This window comes from Rhineura floridana, chromosome 4 (assembly GCF_030035675.1).
Source record: "Rhineura floridana isolate rRhiFlo1 chromosome 4, rRhiFlo1.hap2, whole genome shotgun sequence".
NCBI classification, from domain to species: Eukaryota; Metazoa; Chordata; class Lepidosauria; order Squamata; family Rhineuridae; genus Rhineura; species Rhineura floridana.
Genome location: NC_084483.1, coordinates 92,419,414 through 92,441,075, shown reverse-complemented (window position 1 = coordinate 92,441,075; position 21,662 = coordinate 92,419,414). Strand labels below are relative to the sequence as shown.

Here is a 21,662-nt window from a genome sequence, read left to right as displayed (position 1 = left end):
TTTTGCAGATTTCAATGAAACAATATCCTTCACAATGTCTGTATATCATACATATTGCTCCTTTGCACTTCACAGGTTCTCAATTTTTGATCAAATGTTTGTATCAAACCATAACAGATATGCTGCAAAGCTTGCTGAGCAGGCTCAGATAAAAAATCCAGGGCTCATTAAGCTTGCCTCAAAGATAAGATAAGGTTTAGGGCACACCCTGAAATTCTTCTCAGGTTCAGATTAAAATCTAACTCAGAGAAGAACCCCCGACTTCTCTTCCACCATTCCCATCTGTCCTTCCAATCCTAAAACAGCCTCCCCATGTCCTGATTCCCTACAACTCCCCCCTTAAAGTCTTACTAGGTAATGTGGGAAGCAATGATGATGTACTGGGAAAGGAGAAGAAGCAGGTCTGTCCTTTTCCCCTCTCCCTCACTGTTGTAGTACATCCACCAAGGGCCATGGAGGCTTTTTTCTTGGTCCATTGCATAGCAGTGCAGCGGAAAGGGGGAAAGGAAGAGACCTTCCTCTTTCCCTTTGCCCACATGCCATGACTGTTCTTGCTGTTGCCAGGTGAGTCAGGGGAAGAAGATTGTATTTGGAAGATTTGGGAGGGGGGGTGGAAAGTGTTTTGGGGTTCAGGGAGAGATGACTGCAAGGGTGGGAGGATTTCTGAACAGCAATTTGGTTCAGAAAATGAGTCAATTTATTTTGATTTTTTTAAAAACAAAACTCAGCTCATTTCCAATCCAAGGTAAGCAGAAGTGAGCTCACCTTTCTCTCTGACACCATGTTCTCCGATATATAAATAGTGAAGTTTAGCTATTGAATACACATAGCACCCTGTACATGTTATGTTGCTATCTGTAACATAAAAATATAAAATTATTATAACATATAGTATGATAAAAGACAGAGGATCAGGTTGCAGTGTGCTGATAGAGCCAATTGATTTATAGGATGGACTGGATATATGGAATCTGTTTGTTTAGTGTCTAATTGTTTGTTTTGTACTGAAAATAAATAAAAGCTGTGATAATCTTTGTTGATGGTTGTTGTTTTTCTCTACCAGGACTTACAGGAAGAAACAGAATAAGCTATATATATTTTTCACCCTCCCTTTTTCATGTGCATTGACATATGTTCCCGTACAGCAAGTAGCCCTGTCTTGAGCATATGCTGACACAAATGATGGCTGATAAGCGCAATGATAGGATTAAGCTGCTCAGGCACTCGCAATAACTCATTATCGCAAGGCCAGCTGCCATATCAGTTTTATTAACCCACTAAATCACTTTTAATAAATAAGATAATGCCTTTCAGAAATGGCGGAGGGAAGCTCAGATTGAGCATTGATCAAAGTCTACAAAGAAATTAAACGGTAACTTGAGCTCAAACAGCCCATGGCATGTGTACTCCATGATACATACACATGTCATCTCTCAACAGGAGATGCAGCTGCACCGCAGACCTTGGCCCTGATCCAGAGAAAGCTAGTTGTGTGGCTACATCCTGTGATTTAATTTAGGCACAACTAATTTATTTGTCACATTGGTTTCAGTAGGGTTTATGTATAGCCAACATTCTCTGCACAGGGACCATTTTTTAAAATGGTTTCTAGTTTCTAAGTTAATTGCTATGGAATTTCACAGGCAGCAGGATGTGGAAGAACCTCTTCTTCCTTGGCTTTCCATCACTCTTGCTGCTCCACTACACTTAAGCTGCAGGAATACAATCACTGAAAGCAGATTTAAAGCACATTTCCAATCCCCCCTACCCCAGGATCCTAGGAACTGTCGCTTGGTAAGCGTGCTAAGAATCGTAGCTCCGTTAGGGGTAAACTACAATTCCCAGGATTTTTTCAGGGGAGATGTGGTTTAAATGTATGGTGTGTATTAGGGATGGAAAGAGCTGTTAATTTCTGTTCTCTGAGTTTCTCCTTTTTCCAGTCCTAAATTCAGTTCTCCACAATTCTGAAGCAATGTGTGATTTTTTAAAAAAATCTTTGTGAAAATTCTCCAATAAGAATTTCTCCTGATAAACACATTTTTCAGTTTTCACTCGTGTACACGTTTTTGCAAGCAATTTCTCATTATGTAATGCATTTTGCAGGTTGTTTTCACTCATACATTCATTTCTATGCACACTTTCCCCCAACATATGAGTTTTTGTAAACGTTGTTTGGTTGGCAATCTGCATTTCAAAATCTGAATAAGTGGGAATTTCAAAGAATGGCTGTGTTTTAGTTTTCATATTGTTTTGGAAAGTGCAGATTTGATAGATTCACCTTTAAATGCAAACTGAATCAAAAGTTTCTTATCCATCCCTAGTGTGTATGCAGCCTTACTCTGTCCTCTTCCCTCTCACTCTGCATTCCCTCCCTCTCCCTCTTGTTCACAAAGCACTTTCTTTATTCAGCATTTTCACCAAACATTAGATTAAATGAGGTGTTAATCTGGTCAAAGCTGAGCCTGTATTGGGCCTGTATATGGCCCACATATGGCAGGCAGGTTAAAACTGGATGCATAGATTAGAGCCATGCTGAAGCCATGATGAGCCAACATGGATGGCCAGGCCTGGCACCAGCAGGTGGCCAGGTTGGGCCCTGGCTGAGGACCCCTGACACTGAGAGAGGCCCCTGGCACTGTGAGGGGCTTCTGCTGCTGGGACTGGGCAGGTGTAGCTCTTGCTCTGTGATCTGCGCTAGCATTGGGTCGTGGAGTGTGTGCCCTGTGACCCAATGCTGGAATGGATTGTGGAGTGGGCAACGCTGCCAAGGAAACACGCCCCGCTGTCGATGTAGGCTGAAGGCATATGAGGCCAGCACCCTGCTGAAGCTAAGCAGGGTCAGGTCTGGTCAGTGCCTGGATGGGAGACTACCTGGGTACCATATTAAGCCACCTTGGGTTTTTAGCATGAAAAGAAAGGCGGGGTATAAATGGAAATAAATAAATAAATAGGCTGGCCACGCAACTTCCTGTGGTGCTGTGTCGCTGAGTCACCACTCTGCATGCACGTACTTGCCATCACCCGAGACGGTGGCGGAAATCCCATTAATCTCATCTGGTCTCAGACATGTGTATTTATAAAAATTGATTCTGGAGAACATTGATCTGGCCAGTAGTGAGATCCATGTATTATTATTTCAAAAACCTTCCCTGGGGCTGCTTAAGAAAGACCTGAGAGAAGGCAGAAGCAAGGAAACGGAAGCCAGGAAGCTTGTGGCCCAGCTACTGAAAAGGCCATCAATCAGGCTGAGGAGACTGTGTGGCTCCAGATGTTATACCCATTCATTTGTTTTAGTATTTTAAAATTGTAAATCGCTTTGGCAAAAAGGCAGCATATAAGCAAAATAAATGAAAAACTACAGTTTCAGGAGGTGTGGGGGTGTTTCTTGCAAAACCACTACAAAACCTGGGAACGCTGTTCCCGCTTTTAGTGGGGGTGGATTTGCTTCTACCTCCCCCCCAATCATTAGGAAGACAAGAGGTGGTTTGGTCCTGGGGGAGGGGAGTGGATCATGTAGCCATTGCTGGCCAATCAGGGTTGGGTGGGAGCCCTGCTTAAAAGCCGGCTCTGCACCCAGTTTTCTCCTCTTTGCTCTTTGGCGGCACCCACCCTCCCACCCTTTCTGTATGGGCTTGTCCAGTCACTATAGAGGCTGAGTAGGAACTTGGGGGGGGGATTTGGGTTTGGCATCCCTCTTGTTTTGCCTACTCCATACTGCAGGGCTTAATTCATTTGGCTTTGGGAGTGGTGGTGTTGCGCACAGGTTGGTGTGGAGTCTGGGTAGGTGAACAGGTTGGGGCTTAAATTAGGTATACTGAGGCATTTCAGGGACAGGGGCACCCTCCAGGGATCTTCCAGGGCTTCACGTCTCAGGGCAAACTGGGGGCTGCCCTTGGTGGACCTACTTGCACATTTTGGGTGAATGCCAGTAGAGCAGGGCCTGGGTGCGTGGGTGGGGTGCACACCCTAGGCTCGCTTAACAAGGAGGGGGTTAATTCCTCTTCATCCTTGGTTAGGGAGCCATAGCCTATTGCTGCTAACATGCCCAGGGGTTGAGGAGGGTGTTCCCCCAGAGATGGAGTTAAGTTCACCTGCCCTGACAGTTGGATTTTGGCTAAATTCAGTTAATTTGATGGGATTGGAATGCAGGTTCTTCAAAAACATGTTATATTTCAATAAAATATAACATCAACTCATTTCTGTGTCTTGAGTATTCCTTGGGTGTGGGAGCAAATGAACAGTGCAAATCGGTGCTTACCATGCCTGGACCATCTCTACAGAGGTCCAAAAGCAAGTTAAGCAGGAACAGGCCTGTACCCAAATGGTTTCCTTTATCCACCGGCAGAAACATGACATGCTACAGTATGTTTCCCTTTCATTTCATTGAGCTTCATTCTATGATTGCTTCCTCCAGCAACAGGAAGAATCCAACTCCTGTGCCAATATTACTCCAACACAACCTCTCCTCCTGTCCTCCTTGTCACAAGTCAAGACACGATGTCCTCTCAACACAGTAGGGGTGCTGGTGGTAGCATGTGAACCCACAGCCACCATTACGAGATCACTGTCATTCAATGCAGAAATAAGTAAAGACAGGGGATGACAGGGAGGCAGAATAAAGGAGAAAATCCATGTGCCGAGCACTTATGAACCATCCTAGTAGCATTATTACGTACTTCCACACTAGCCATTCAGTCTGGAATGGATATCTTTCATTCACCTTTTCCCCAGAGAATCCAGATGGCATCATTACAAATGGACACATAATGAGAAGACCTGATTCACTAGACAAGACGACAATGCTGGGAAAAACAGAAGGGAGTAGAAAAAGAGGAAGGCCAAACTTTAAGAGATGGATTGATTCCATAAAGGAAGCCACAGACCTGAACTTACAAGATCTGAACAGGGTGGCTCATGACAGATGCTCTGGAGGTTGCTGATTCATAGGGTCACCATAAGTCATAATTGACTTGAAGGCACATAACAAAAAACATCCCAGCATTTTCCATGTTGAAGTTCTAGTTTCTTTTTTTCTTCAGATCTAATGAGTGAATTTTTCAAATTTTAAAATAGATTTGCTGCACCAACCTGTCAAGTATGGACTGGTCAAGTGCAACTGAAGCTTTGGGGGGCTACTGACCTTTTAATTCATAGCTTTCCCCTTGTTGGTTGGCTCCAGATTTGTTGTACCCTTTGTAGTGTGATCCCTCTTCCTTGACAATCACTCCCAATTCTGCAATTGGGTAGGAGGCTTTTTTCAAGCCTGGGAGGGCACTTCGTGAGAGTACAGCTGGGGGGGGGGAGGGTTAATCCTGCTCTCCCTAATTATAATCCCCATGAACATCGCTTCTCTCTCTGGCAATTAGCCTTGGAAACCCCCCTAAAATTCTAAAACCTAACATACTTTTTTCAAGCCTGATTGCTATGGGAAAGAAAACGAGGGTCTCTCTCTGTGTGTGTGGCACCTTTGGCCCTGCCTGCTTTCAACATACCCACTTGTGTCTGGGCCCCACCCATCGCTGTCACGCTGGCCCTGAAAGAGTGTATGGCTGAAACAGGTCACCCTGTTCTGAATATTTTTTTTTAGTTCATCACATACAAGAATTCCAATGGTCTGATTCAAGTTCTTACAGCATAATATAGACATGTACAGATTAAGAAATCACAACTCCTAAGAACTAGATGTGGAATATGCCTTACTTTGAATGGCCTCTTGTGCCCAGCCGCCTTGTGGTGAGAAGAGGAAATTTCTGACGAATAGTCTAGAGTGAAATGCCAAATATTAAATATCTAGAACCAGTAAGTTCAAAAAGCAATATCAACCAAAGGACAAACCTTTATATCTACACAATTTTAATAACTGTACACATGAGGGAACCTTACTGTATTATTACTAGTATCTTGAGTATAAAGAGATGTCTAGTTATCTGGATTCTCCCTAGGCACCTTCATAGCCCTTTTACAGATTTCACACGAGGGGGTTCATACAACCCACACACATATTGAAAGAATTTAAGGAGGGGAGTCACAGGGCCACCCAGCCTAGCCCCACCCCATCACTCACACAGTGGCCACACACCCCTCCTATTGGGGGCATGCTGGAGGGTGTTCTAAATTTACTCACTTTCCCAATGCCTCTCCCAATAGTCAGTCATCATTCTGTGGTCCTTCAGTATGCTCGGTCCTCTTTGAGCTGCTTGTTGAATAGGTTTCCCCACCCAACTACCTCTTTTTCCTTTTTTCCTTTTTCTTTTTTTAAAAAATACTTCTGTAAAACCTTGGAGCTCCAAATCTAGTGATACCTCCTTCTTGTGCATGGAGAGTGCTTTTTGGCTACACAATCATCCATACTCAATTTGGTCTTTATATATAGAATACCTCCGAGGCTGCTCAAACAAGTGGGGTCATACGTGTAGCGTTAAAAAGGCAAAAACAGTGAACTGTTACAATTCACATTGTCTGCTTGGCCTCCCAGATGTCTGTATCACACATCACTTCTTCCACCCTCTACTTTCCTGGGCTTTTACTGGGAGGAAGGGTGGGATATAAATCTAACAAATAAATACATAAAATAATACTTTCATAAAGCTCATAAAAACAGAGTATTTTTTGTTAACTGCTTAGTTGTTTTCTGTTGAGTAGTTGGTATATAATTTTTTAAAATAAATAAGACTGGGTCCTTCAATATTAGAAACAGAACATATAATCCATAACCATGCCTCCTTTCTTCTCCAAGAACTGAAAGTGAGGACACACCTCTTCACCTTGGCTTTTGACACTGGAGATGTATATTTTTGGACCTTCTCTAGTTGTAAGTGTAATTGGTTTTAAACTGCTTTAAAAATGTATTTTATATTGTTGTGACCCACCCTGGGACCTACTGGTAAAGGCAGGTAATAACAATAATAGCAACAACAACAACAACAAACAACTTCATAGGCTGTACCCCTGCAACTGCACAATACTTTGGGGGATAAGAAGGATGGGAGATCAGGCATTTGGACCAGGGTTGCAATGATAAAAGATGGCTGGTTTGCAATAACAGGACATATCTGCATTCCAAGTGTATCTTAATTTTATGCCAGTTTAACTGTTGTAGCTTCCCCAAAAGAATCCTAGAAATTGCAGGATACTCTGTTGGAGAACCCTGACTTCTATCACAGAACTATAGTTCCCAGGGAGAAAAGGAATGGCTATCAATCCAGTTTAAAGTTTTGGTACCGATGCACCCAGAGACTCCAGGGGTATTTTCACACGTGATTTTTGAATTGTTACCTTCATCAACCTGATGACCTCCAGATATTTTGGAATACTACTCCCATCAGCCCCAGCCAATGTTGAGATGGGAGCTGCAGTTCAAAACATCTGGAGGGCAGCAGGTTGGCAAAGACTGTGTTATTGTTTAGCTTTTTTTTAAAAAAAATCCCACATTATGAAACTTGAATGTAAAACCTACTTGGCTTAACATTCATATTTGATTTAATAATATTTGCCTTCTTCCACTTTCTATGCCACGTGAACAAGGGATCGAACAACACTGCACACACAGCACAAGAAAAGTCCAATGGTAGTTTTAGCATCTTGTGTGAAACTGCCCTGGAAGCATCAGCAACACCATTACACCATATGAATAGCAGCTGAGCTGTTATTCGCGTGGGTACAGTTTTAAAACAAAGTTGAAACCATATTTCAATGTTGATTGAGATAAGGGACTCCGAAATCGAAGGATGTGTTGATCCCAGTAGTGTAGTGGCAAATTCAGAAGTGCAGGGTCCCTTCATGATAATCACAGCCACGCTCCCCCTTCTAAATTATACAACTTTCTAAGATTATAGAGTAATCTGGCCAGGCCCGAATACTGCTTTCCGCTTCTCTTTTACTGGCATCATTTGACTGTCCTTTCTCACTGTCAAGACATAATACTTTAATTCCTGAATTCAGTGTCTACACATTTATCTCCTGCTGCTACCAAACTGCTTGATGATGTAGGTGGGGTGCTATCATCAGGATTCACTGTCTCTTCTGCAATTACAGAATTCTCACTCTCCACAACTTGGCTTTTGAAGTAGGAACTAATAGGAACTCCTTTCAATCTGATTGGCTCCAGTCAGCAGGAAACAACAAGGAAGCAAGTTAGAAGACTCTTTTCATTGGCTAACATGCTCCACTTTTGTGCTGATTGGATCACAGGATGCTGGAGACATAGGGACCTTGCTGGGACCTGGCTCCCAAAAGAGTAAGGGGTTTAAGGCCCTCCCAAGACCCTGAACAACTACACCTCTGGATGATTCTGGGTTTTTTTTAATTCAGTAGTATTGCTAATCTTGTTTTGAAAGCCACTCCTTGGAATTGACTTCTGAAACAAAGCAACTGAGGGTGAGATGAGCTGACAAAAGTCCCTGCCTCTATTTTTAGACATCACAACCCAGCAGCCAACAGCAGAGCAAATGCTCTGGAGCCAGAAAGCCCAGCATCTAACAGAAAAAGATAACCCCATTGTTACCAAAGTTTGGAAGAGGAAATAATACAGTTGGGGGGGAAATATTTAAGGTTAATTCACTCTTCTTGGTACTGAAGTCATTTAATATCATAGGGAGATGCGGACCCCCAAATTTCATTAAACTAATGTGTTTCAGCTCCTCAAGGCAATTGGGAGAGATCATGGGTGTTTTCAAAAGCTGAGCTCGGGAGCTTTCTTGGTATTTAGTTTCACCAGTTCCTAGCAGTTTGGATTTAATTTGGAAAGCCCACCTCTCACTTTGATTAAACGATTTCAGCATTAAAGCATGGGTGGATGTTGTCAATTTGGGGGGTGGGGAGGAAAGATCTACAAGCAACCTTATCCTTCTCAGACTCTTTCATTAACTGCACCCTGTTCTCACAGTAATTATTACAAAAGTTCCATTCCTTTCAACTTTGCTGACTTCACCACTCCCTAAGGTAAAAGATGCATTCTATCCTTCCTGTTTCAAATCTCCAGCTTTTACTACTGTTCCCTCTCCATTCCATGTTACAGAACAAAAGAAAACAAAAAGAGCCTTGAGCATAACCCACTTGTGCTTGGATTTAAAATAACCTTTCAGTTGAAACCATTAGCTTTATTCAGCTCTGTTTTCAAGGAAGAATGCAGAGATTCAAGCTGTATGGTTCTTGAGGAAAATGTAATAAATGATCTTGTTTATTAAAAAAGAAAATAACATTAAAACAGGTGGATCAAATGCATTCTTTACCTTCCCAAATGTGGCAGCACAGGCAGGTTCAAGTTTTTCCTTCCTGCAGAAGTCCAGGTAATGTGCATAAAGGATGCACCTTGGCAAACAAACCCCCTCACATACAATGTAATTCTCTTCCAGCCTGCAGATGAAAAATGAGCCAATAACAGAAAGTGCTGTGTCCTATACTTAATCTTAGTTTCTTCACCTATTTTAATTACTGCCCCATTCACAATTTGAAATAAGGTCCTGGACCTTTGTACTGTGTTAATACCTCCACCACTTTCTTCCAATCATTCCTCAGTGCTCAATATCCATGGTTGTGGTCCTAAGAATCCTTATATAGAAATAAGTCCCATTGGAATTGGTGGCACTTATCTTTTTCTTTATTCAGTTTCTATGCCATTCTGTCCTGTGGGCTCAGGGTGTCTTACAGCAGCTTTTCCTAAATGTCAATAGTCCTGCTCCCCACTAGATCACCACGTGCACACATAACACTAAGCCAAACCATGGCTTAGCAAGAATGCAAAAATGTGCTGGCTCCCAGGAAAGCAATCAGAGCTGCTTTGCTGTCCTTTTAGCTCAGTGCAGCAGGCAGCTCACCCAAACTTTGGCTTAATGTGTCATCCTGATTGGTTTGTTCTTGGCTACAGATCATGGTTAAGGAGGAAAGAACATCACTGCAATCCCACATTCTGACAAAATGGTAACCTGAAAGGACTTGGAAGGAGTAAAGTGAGTGCAAGCTCCTTTCCAGGAGCCAGCAGGTTCACATGGTTCCAGTAAGCCATAGTTTGGTTTACCAGGACATGCAAACCAGGCCAGTCTAAGGAAAAGTGGACAAATGAAATGAAGAAACATGACATTGCAAGCATAAAATATATTTTAAAAATCACGCCAAAGCATCTATAGCACAGCATAAATAACCAATCCAAAAAAGCCATCCCAAAGTTTGTAGGCAGCCATCCCTGCTTGCTAAAGAGGTGCTGCAACGTTAAGTGGGATGGGTGATGGCTTATGTAGAGCTCTGCCCAGGAAGTAGATGGATTTTATTTTCACCAAATAGTGGTGCCAGAGCTGGTCCAGCATCCACATTTTCCTCCAACAGCTCCCATTGCTGAAAGCAGAGTAATTGAGGACCAAACTAAATAAGATGGGGTCTCCCAAGTTTTTTAAAAGTGAAAAGAATTAAGAGTAATCCCCACATTGGATTGAGGTTATAGCGTTTAGGAAGGAAAGGCTCTTCCTTTCCCCTTTGCCATTTTCCTGATCTAAATTGCTCCCTGAAACTGCTATGTGCCTTCCAGGAGGAAACATACAGAAACATATGTGCAGGAAAACAGCCCATGTTGTGTGCACACTATTCCTTGTATGTGCATCGAGTTCCATACAAATTAGGGTCATGTGTTTAGCTTCAGGGTGCCATTCTTCAACCTTTCCAAGCTGGTTTCCTAATCAGAATATAAGCATATGCTGTTCCTACAGTTGTATGTATATGTAGTTTTGCAGAATTTATTTCATGAAAGTGTGAACTATAGCTCAGTTTTGTTTAAAGGTCTGATTTCAAAATGTCTAACAGCTTAAAGACCTAGAGGGTCACTCTGCTGATGAGTCAGCACCTCAACTTCTGTTTCCTGAAGTGGCCTGCCATCAACTTGGGATGAGTGTGTGTGTCATACTTGCCACTTTGTCACACATCTTTTGCCTTCAGGTTAGCAGTTATTATTATTATTATTATTTATTACATTTATATACCACTCCATAGCCGAAGCACTCTGGGTGGTTTACAACAGTTGGAGGGAGGAAGATGGTATCTCTCAATGGGCTACAGTCGGCCCAGCAGTAACTAGCTGTTTATGCCTAGCGCATAGCAGTCAACATCTACTTACATGTTGATACCTCCAAATTCACAGGATGATAATTTAAAAAACATCCTTTCACAAATATATGTCCTAGTTACACACATCCACATGATAGGAGATTAATGCTGAAAATTCAGGGGCAATTATATTAGATTGTATTCTACTAAGTTCTACTTAGAGAAGACCCACTGAAATTAGTGAAGCTAAGTTAATTGTATCTATTAACTTTAATGGGTCTACTCTGAGTAGGACTAACATGTAATACCATCCATTGTATGAAATTGTATTGGATTTTACTGAAGGTAACAGGTGCTCAGTTTGGTCTATGACTGTAAATAAAAATCAATCAATCAATCAATCAATCAATCAGGTGCTCAGCTGATAAAAGAATTCTTTCCATCTTCTCTTCCCAGCTTCCTGAGCATCTTGGGATCTTTGCACTTTTACTTTGGTATCATTTTAGATGTTTGAATGAGGCAGCTGAATAAAAGGTCTGGTAAATCAATGTACCTACAACTCATTCCACAAAACCTGTAATCTAGTTAAGAGATATAGTGGCTAAATATTAACAAAATGTATATATTTTGTTTATATATTAGTCTAACTTTTAATCTTGGAATCTCAGTTTTGACTGCTGGTTTGAGTTGGCACAAGGCACATTTTATACAACAGGATGGATATTTTGCTCATGCTTTGAAGTAATTTGCGGGTGATGCTTCCCTCTCTCCCCCCATGAAAATAAAGAAAATGAAATAGCACTGTATAGCACGAGGTAGCCAATGTAGTGGCGTCCAGGTAGTTTGGACTACAACTCCCATTAGCCCCATCCAACATGGCCAATGGGCTAAGATGATGGGAGTTTTAGTCCATAACATGTGGACAGCACCATGCTGGCTACTCCTGGTGTAGCAGGAAAAGGGCACACTAACAGTGTATGCTTCCTCCAAAGCAAGTCCCGCTGGGTTCAATGGATGGTAAGCGTGCATTGGCTGGAAGCCTTAACCTGAACCCTTCAATGGCTAATAAGCTTACCACTGCAAGGTGAGCTGTGTCTGCTTCTTTTTATCCTTCATAATCTGAGTGATCGTTTTCTTCAGCGGCAAGTGTTTGTTCAGAGTTTTTATCTTACTTTCATGAGTCTCTCCATCCTCCTCCTCCGAGGAAAGGGGTTCGCTGCTGAAATGGATTTCTGAGTGCAAGGGGGAAGAAAAAGAAAATACAATGAATCACAGCGAACTCTGGAGAGTTGGGTTGTGTGTCATTTTGTTAGGTTGCTGGAAACTACATAAAATGTAAGGGTTGGGTTACTGGATGGGGGCTTCTCTCTTGATCCAAGCACAGCCACATGGGGTAGATCAGGAGTACGGCAAAAGGCAAAAAGCCACCTCTGTGCCCTCTCCACCCCTTGTACACACATGGTCACAGGACAACATGAACACCACCCCCAGGGCTGCTGTTCTGGCTTGGTTTGCTTTGTTGTTTTAAGGAAACAGTCACTTCACATAGTTTTGCCTTCATATCTTACAAATGTGGGATTAAAAAGGCATGGAAAGATCACTGTTACTATCCTTCTGAACACTGCATTAAAAAAACCTTGACCCAGTTAAAGATTATTCCACCTAAATTGTATGTGTGAGAGAGGAGGAGGTATGTGGGAGACAGGAGAGGGAGAAAGGGAAAAAAAATGTCTGATAGTATACTGAAAACAAAAATATTGCCGTAGCCGGCATAAATTGGTTCAATCTATGCCACTGTTTAAGCTCTTTTATTCATATCTCACAGATGTGGGCAGACTGTTGAATTTTGGTACCCTACTTAAAATGCAAATGTACTGCCTTCAAGTCGATTCCGACTTATGGCGATCCTATGAATAGGGTTTTCATGAGGTTGAGAGGCAGTGACTGGGTTATGTGGGGATTCAAACCCTGGTCTCCCAGGTTGTAGTCCAACACCTTAACCTGCTTACACCAATGGAAATTACTCCAGGAAACGTCAACTGGCTAGTTTTGAATCTGTAGACACTCAGATGAATGAATTCTGTGGTCACTTCCAAAGGAGCAGACTTCAAACACTACACCACGAAAGGACGCCATCAATATATTAGATAGGTAGAGGTGCCTGATGCAAAATTCTGTGTAACTCTGATGTCACTCTAGGAAGTCCTTGTACAACTAGGAAGACCCTGTGTTTGGAAATCAGTCCCACTGAGTTAAGTGGATACGGAAAACTGCAGGATTCCGTAAAACTGAACTGATCCAAACTTTTTTCATCAAATTGGGGGAGGGGGGAAGTTACATATGTGTCACTTTTGCCCTGTAACAAGAAAAACGCCAATTGGCACGGTCGCGTCGCATCTCTCTGTCCTTCTCTCTCTGCCCAGCCAATGAGTTTAACATTGGAGCATCCCATCGGCAGATTTACACCAAAGGACTTCAAGTTGTTGCCGCGACTCACCAGGGCTCAACACCGGCCTCTGTCTGCAGTGCCAAAACTTCAATACAATAGGAATAGATGGGGGGGGGAATCCCCGGAGGTGGTGCAGAGTGCATTTCCCCCCATATTTATAGAGCGCGTTCCCCACACATCAGGCACGAGGAGGAAGGGCTTCTGGATCAGAGGATGCCCCCACCGCCCCTGCAACACTCGGCCCCCGACTAGACAGCCCTCCGTAGGGCAGGGGTTCTCCAAGGCGCCCCAGCTGCGACTTCTAACGGAGCCCGCCTGCTGCTGCCGGGGGCGCCCCCAGGCAGCCTCTGCCCTCTCGCAACAACGGCCGCCGCAGTAGCGGCACGTTCTCCAACCCCCCTGGGGTCGCTCGGCTGAAGCTGCCCCCCTCACCTGCCTTGATCCCCGCGCGGAGCCCCGGCTCCTGGTCCCCGCCTCGCAGTGCGCCTCCTTGTAGCAAGCCGGCCGGGGGCAGCGCCTCCCTCCCGGGCGACGCCTCCAGCAAGCCTTCGGCCAGCAGCTCCGCGTAGCAATCCTCCTCCGGCGGCGGTGGCGGCGGCAGCTGGCCGGGCGCAAAGGCGCCTTCGCCCCTGGCAGGAGCCTTGGGCAGCTTCTCCATCCTCACGGCTCGGCGTCCTCCCCGTCCATGAGACGTCCGGGCCGGAGGACCAGGAGAGGGCGACAGCCACACCCACCCACGCACCCCAGGCTTCAAGGCGGAGATCTGACGGGAGAGGGAAAGAACCGCGATCCGAGGGCAGACTTGTCGGCGGTGAAGGGGTGCGAGATCTGGTTGGTACACGTAAAGCCAAGGGACGGGAGGCTTTTAAAGCGCGCTCCACCCGAGCTCCTTTATTGGGGGGAGGAGGAGATCCATCAAGATCGCCCCCCTTGATCACTGCCTGCCTGGGGACAGAGGAAAGCCCTGCCCACCCATTGTCACTAATTCTGCACCCGCTCCCTACACCAGATTGCCCACCCCCTCTTTTTTCTTTTTCTCCCCTTGGAAGGGTCCCAGGAAGTGCTCTTTGCTCAGCTCCAACCCTCATTTGCACTCCAGGGCTCAGCCCTAGAAGAGGGACAGTTCTAATAAAGATGACTGTTCGTTTGAGCGTGTGCAGAGTGGGGCTCTTACCGGCTGAGTCACCGTAGTAGGTGCCTATCTATCTCGACACTAAAAAGATCAGTCTTCCAAAACACAGGGCACAGTTTACTGGCAGGAGCCAGACAGTTCTCCTTTCAGCAGCGCCCTCCAACGAATGAAAGTGGGTTGTTTACTGGATCTTTGATTTAAAAATGGGGACGGGAGGGGTGGTCCCCAGGTATACTTTATAGCTGATGTTTACTACCAATTCACATTCAGACCCCGCCCCAAAAAATATTGTATAGCCAGCTCAGAATGTACCATTTCAGTCTGCTGCTTGGGGGGTTGATTTGGTAGACTGTCCCCCAATATTAACAACAGCAACACCCATACCCCCCTTCCTGTGAAAATCTAACTAGTGCTAGACTTTCATATGCGTGTGTGGACATTTTTTAAACGAGGTAACATTCAAACATGCAGCTCTTCGCCGTCAGTCTGTGAAGCTGTACAGCCCAGACAGGATGAATAAATCCCTGCCATTGTGCACTCCCAGGAGAGGGCAGGTGCACCAAGCTGGATGGTATGCAGAGAAGAGGCAGGCTCAGGTGCAAACGATCAATTTCACACAGACTTTAGGAGAAGGCAATAAAAACCAACAAGGTCATTAGCGAGCCCAGGAGGCTTTGCATCCTGACTCCACATATTACGTTAGGTAGACACTGAGGTTCTGATAACAAAGGGGAAGAAAGCCCACTGCAGAAAGGAAGGCCTGCAGGATCAGACCAAAGGCTGATGTAGTCCAGCATCCTACCTTCCTCAGTAGCCAACCAGATGCCCCTGGGAAATCCACAAGCGTAGGAATATAGGCAGCTGCACTAAACTGAGTCAGGCATTGGTCCATCTAGCTCTGTATTGTCTACGCTGACTGACAGCAGTGTCTCTCCAAGGTTTCAGGAAGGACTCTGTCCAGACCTAGCTGGAGATGCCAGGGATTGAACCTGGAGCCTTCTTCATGAAAGACAGATGCTCTGCTACTGAGTTATGGCCTCTTCCCCAAGCAGGGGATGAAAGCAATAGCACACGCCCGCTGTAGTTTCCCAGCAGCGGGGTGTTCAGAAGCATGCTGTCCCTGAATTTGGAGTCACCGAATTTGTCTCATCCCCTTTAAAAGCCATCTAAACTAGTGGCCATCACCATGTCCTGTGGCAGTGAATTCCAAAAGTTAGCGAAGCACTGAATGAAGAAATACTTCCTTATAAAAGGTCTCTCCCCCTGCCCCAGTCTGTGTCATCAGAACGTAAGAAGAGCCTGTCAGATCAGACCAAAGCCCCATCTAGATGCCTATGGGAAGCCTGCAAGCAGGCCCTATGAATAGTGTATTATAAATATCCACCTATTTTCCACTTTATAAAGTTGTAAAAGACTTACCAGTGGCTTTATTAGCATTGTACAAAAACTATGCTTTTTTTTTTTTTGCAACAGATAACAAAGAAACAGGCCCATCTAAACAATGCTTTAGGAACACAGGAAGCTGCCTTTACCGAGTCAGACCTTTGGTCCATTTAGCTCAGTATTGTCTACACTGACTGGCAGTAGCTCTCCAGGGTATCAGACAGGGTACATTCCCAGCCAGGGATTGAACCTGGGACCTTCTGCATGCAAAGCAGATGCTATGCCACTGAGTTACAGCCCTTTCCATCGTTTACAAAAGGTTCCAGATCCAGTATTTGGTTTCTCTAGGTAAAAGGACCGGATAGGTGATGGGAACAAACTTCAGCCAGAGGCCCTGGAAATCCAAGCTAGAATAGGCAATATTGGGTTTGATGGGGAAGCAGTCTGATCTGTCTGGGATAAGGCAGCTGCCTATGAGTACATGAAAACATGCATCACACAGAAGCTCAGCTTCTCAATATGATGAAAAAAGTTGTTTTTAAAAAGTGAATATGAACTGCGCATTGCCCTTTCCTTTTGCTGAACAGAAATGATGAAAAACAGACTATTCAGAAGGTTGTGAATCTCACTCCCCTATCCTAACGTTAGTGATAATCTGAATCTGTAATATAAGGAACTGAAAGGAAGCGCACACAGAGTCATTGAAAAGGAGCTACAGTGTGTTAAAATATGGAAACACAAAACAAAAAATTAACAATACATTTTCTTTTTCATATGGCATTGTTGTAGTAGTTGTTGCTATCATTAAATGAGAAGTGTCCTTTGTTGTTGCTTTGTATGGAAAAGATGGAGAGTCCCATCCTTTCCCAGCCCAAAGGATGGTTGAGCTATGGTGTGCTGAAACTCAGTGGCAGAGCACATGCGTTGCATGCAGAAGGTCCCAGGGCTCATCTTGGACATCTCCAGAAAGAGCTAGGGAAGACCACTCTCCAAAACCCTGCTGCCAGCCAATGAAATGCAGACAGCACTGAAGTAGGTGGACCAATGGTCCGAGTCAGTGTAGGGCAGCTTGTTCTCAGGTTTTTTTTGTTGGAAGTGGGGCAAGAGCAACTCCTGTTTTGTTCTTTTGTTTATGTTCCAGAAGGGAGATAGAGTTAGGGTCCTCCAGATAGCTAGGCTGGACTACCTTTACCTGTGATGCTCTGACTATCTTCCTTCCGTCCAGACTGATATGTCTTAGGGAAGCTTATCTGCCCCTCCTCCTTCCACCCTTTCCTTTCTTCTCTTCTTCGATTGTCCGAGAGAGAGGAGACACCTTTGTCTCTGCTGTCTCCCTCCTGAGCCATGAGGGCAACTCCCAAACCTGAGCATTGCACCTCCAACTTTAATTAGTTAGAACTAGGTATGCCTTTCCTATCTACTATGTATTTCTATAAATAAAGTAGCTTTTCTTATTTTACTAAGTCTTAAGTCTCAGTGATCTCAATGCAGGGTAAAAGCCTGCTTTCTTAGGTAAACGCACACTCTGGCACACACGCATCTCAAACCATTGACAATCTCTGCTAATATCTATACAAATTTACATTACACTTTTCTACTGTACATTCCGTACCCTCCCATCTATCACTGAGGGCTCATCCAAATGGAGCGGGATAATCCACATTTTCCATATCCGGTTCATCATCTGACAGTCCTCACTTTGCCTGTTTGTTCACTCTTTCCCAATAAAAAAAAATTTTTTTGCGCCCACACACGCAGTGAGAGGACCCGTACTTCTTCTCGCTTTTTCCCAGCTCCGCCCATAACACTCCCCCCTATCAGCCAATTGGTCCACAAAAATATGACGTATGCTCCTCTCCCCCTTTGCAACAAAGCACAAGGTGCATGCACTTGAACGTATGAGCGCGAAAGTTTGAATTTCCTGATGGTTTGGTAGTAGTGGCTGTAATGGAGTTCATTGTTGCTCACCACTCTGGAGCAGCGCCGGCCGGGGTGTGTGTCTCCAGGTGCCCCTGACCATCCAGGGGGATTGTGGGCAGTGCAAGGGATCAGCGCTTGTAATTGCCGGGCAAATCCCCCCGTAACCCTTGAGCTCATTCACTGCAGGGTTCAGCCCCGGACCGTTATGCAGCTCGGCGGCAGGAATGCTGCCCCTGAGGGAAGCAAACAGCCCCCCCCATGGGTGGCTGCTCTTGGCTCAGGCAGGGAATGCGGGCAAACAGCCCCACGTGCTGCTGTGTCAATCTGCACTGAATCATCCAGCACAGGCTTTGTGGTGTTCCCTCTGCTAAAAGAACATGCAAACCACTTATATGCCTATAATTCCTGTATTTTTGTTTGTTTGTATTTGCGATATTTCGCAAAACCGACTGTATGCTTTTCTACCTTTATGCATATTAACGTTTCTGGAGATACACATGACTGCAATTCCACTTATTTCTCCAGAACAGCAAGTAACAATGTGTTATGTCTAGGAAGGTAGACCACCAGTCTCTATGGTTGTGGGTGGCTGAAACGCTCTAGCAAACCACTTATATGCCAATAATTCCTGTGGGTTTTTTGCTTGTATTTGCCATATTTTGCAAAAGCGACTGTATGCTTTTCAGCTCAGCTGGGCTGCAGAGTGTGATGTTCCTGTATTAATGTAAATATGGTAAGTGCTGTTTGTATAGAAGATATGTGGTAAGTGGAGTGAAAGAGGAGGGGGGAGTAAATGAGCAGGAGAATGCTGGATGATTGGCTGAGTGTTTGAATGGCTGAAAGTATAAAAGGAAGAATGACAGTTGAATCTGGGTGGACGTGTGTGGACGTGTGTGGACGTTGGTGGACGTTGGTGGACGTTAGTGGGTTGTTTGAGAGGGGTTTGGTGGGGTTTTTGAGAGGAGATTGTGCGGAGAGTTGGTGGATGTGGGGAGAGTGTAGAGTTCGGATTAATACTAAGACAAGTATCACAGGAATAGATGAAACCATATGCTTATGTGCCTTTATAAAGTAATCTTGTTATTTCTAATATTTAATAAACACTATTTTGGTTTACCGGAGGCCTGATCCTTGGCTGGGGAATATACAGACCAGAGGGGAGGGCAAGGTACTTACCAAGGCTGAAGGGAAACTGTAACAATTGGTGGCAGCGGTGAAGGGGAGAATATAACACCACAAGTATTCAGAGCAAACCAGAATTATCTGCATTGATACAAAGGGATTGGGACAGCTTAAGCATGCAGTCACAGAGGTAACCTGATTGAGAGAGACTCAGGCAGAGTCCCTGGGGATACTGGTTATAGAACGTGACTGGTGGTGCTGCCTAGCAGGGGGATCTGGTGAGGTCTATGCTAGAGCGGAGAGAGAAACCATAAAAAGGACAGTCTGGACTGGTGGAGTCCCTGGTGGTGCCTAGTGACAGGCAGTAGCCACGAGCAGGTAGGAACCTGACAGGGAGAGCCAGGGAAGGGCGTCACACGTGGTGGTAGCGCTGGGATACGAACAACAGAGAATACGAACAAAAGAGAGTCCAGATACGAAATAGAGAGTCCCTAAACAGTGGTGTGGCAAACAGAAATAACAAATAAAGATTACTTGTGAGAGTGACTGGCAAAGAGTGTGTGGCAAAGAGTGAGTGAACTCAAACACCATGGCTGAATATATAAAGATGAAAAGAGAGGAGCTGGTGGAGAAGTGCATAACATTCAATTTACCTCACGAGGGTAAAGGGGTAGATGAATTGAGGGTAGCACTAATAGGATTTGCAACTGCCCAGCAAAAACAACCTGTCAGAGAAGAGACCCCAGAAGGATACTCAAGCAATCCCGCTTATATAGAGTATTTGAGAGAGAAGTTAAGATGGGAGCATGAGTTGGAAACTGAGAGATTGAGGATGGAAGCTGATGGGAAAGATAAACAGCGAGAATTAGAAACTGAGAAGTTGAGGATGGAAACTGAGAGATTGAGGAGCGAGGCTGAGGAAAAAGGTAAGCAGAGGGAGTTGGAATTTGAGAGAATGAGAGTGGATGCTGAATTACAGGTGGAAAAGTTAAAATTTGAACGAGAGAAGTTTCATTCTGATGAAACAAGAAAGGACAGAAATGAAACAAAGATAAAGGTTACACCAAAAGACTTTGCTGTGTTTGAGCCTGGACAAGATCCACAAATTTACCTCAGCACTTTTGAAAAGGCAGCTCAATTGTGGGGGCTACCAGAGGATAAATATATGCAATATTTATCAAACCTGATCAAAGGGGAATTGGCTGAGGTATACCAATATTTCCCCTCAGACAAGCCCGTCACCTATGCTGAGTTTAAAGAGGCAGTATACAAAAGGTTCAGACTGGGACCTGACCATTTTAGAAAGTTATTCCGAAACTGTCAGATCCAAGCAGGGAGGTCTTTTGTTGAACTGGGAGCTAAGTTGATGGATATATTTGGAAAGTGGATGAGTAGTGCCAAAGCTCAGTCAGTGGAAGAGGTGAAAAGCCTCATGATACTGGATCAATTATTCCATCAGTCACCACCAGAAATAAGGCTCCTTGTCAAAGACCGTTCCCCTACATCGGTGCAGGAGGCCGCAGAGATGGCGGATCACTTTGCCTCCAATAGAACTGGCTGGGTGGGGAAAACATCAAGAGAGTTTAAACCCAGACCATATAATGGTGGCAGAAAGGATGTAGTACCACAGTGAGTGAGTCCTCCAGTAAAATCTGAAGGGCACAGGACACCCCAGAGTGGATCTGTGTACCCTAAAATGGAGGAGAAATTATGCTATAAATGTGGTAGACCGGGGTACCTACAGGCATACCTGCATACCTGCAGGCTATGGTTGAAATTGAAAAAAAGCAGAGGGTGGCTAGCATCCAAATGAGAAATCAAAAAGAGGAGGTCAAAGACCAAGATGCTGAAGAAAGGAACTTTTATTTTTAATAAAACCCAACGCGTTTCAGCCTGTTATCTACAGGCCTTCATCAGGGGCTATAGTAAACCAAACAAAAAGGACAAATTAACTCTACACACATATAAAATCATACATATATACATAATACATATAAGTCTTTTGAACAGTCTAATACTCACATAATAGCATAAGATTATAAGACAAGCAAATCGCTTTCTGTACTGTGCTAATATCAAATGTCTCAATGAGTAATACAATGGATTGTCTGTATATATACACAAGTAGTCGAAAGCGAAGTACAGGTGAATGCAATAATGTTTCCTTTTTGCATGAGGAACAGCTTACACCTGGATGCAAGGAACAAATGAGGGACTAAGGGAAATTTTCAAAATTTACAGTAGGGGAAGAAGCTCAAAATCTTCATTTAAACCACTAGGGGCCATTGTTTTTAAAGTAAATATCCAAAATAACTCTTTTCTCAATAGAATGTCTTCGTTCTCTCCGTACACTTTCTCCAAAACCCAAAATCTTAGATCAGCTGTGGAATGTGGGCATTGGCTATAGTGGCCCACTAGAGGGGCTCCCATCCTTTTATTCCTTAAGTTGCTAAGATGCTCTCCTATGCGTTTTTTAATCATTCTTGAAGTCTGACCCACATGCATTTTTAAGCAGCCACACTGTATCACGTAAATGATTCTTGCAGTGTTACAAGTTGAAAAGTGATTCAGAGTGTGTCTTTTGTGATTGACTGGATTGGTAAATTCCATCATTTTACAAGTGTA

General features: G+C 44.2%; 1 protein-coding gene across 1 annotated transcript in view; it reads right to left on the bottom strand.

The window, feature by feature from the left end:
• RFX6 (regulatory factor X6) overlaps positions 1 to 21,662 on the bottom strand; it is a 78,356-nt gene that overhangs the window by 46,879 nt on the left and 9,815 nt on the right. Inside the window, exons 3-5 of the mRNA XM_061626306.1 lie at positions 12,107 to 12,263; positions 9,231 to 9,354; positions 5,701 to 5,762 (exon numbers count right to left, since the gene is read on the bottom strand). Coding sequence (XP_061482290.1) covers positions 5,701 to 5,762; positions 9,231 to 9,354; positions 12,107 to 12,263 — 343 coding nt within the window. The remainder of the gene's footprint in view (positions 1 to 5,700; positions 5,763 to 9,230; positions 9,355 to 12,106; positions 12,264 to 21,662) is intronic.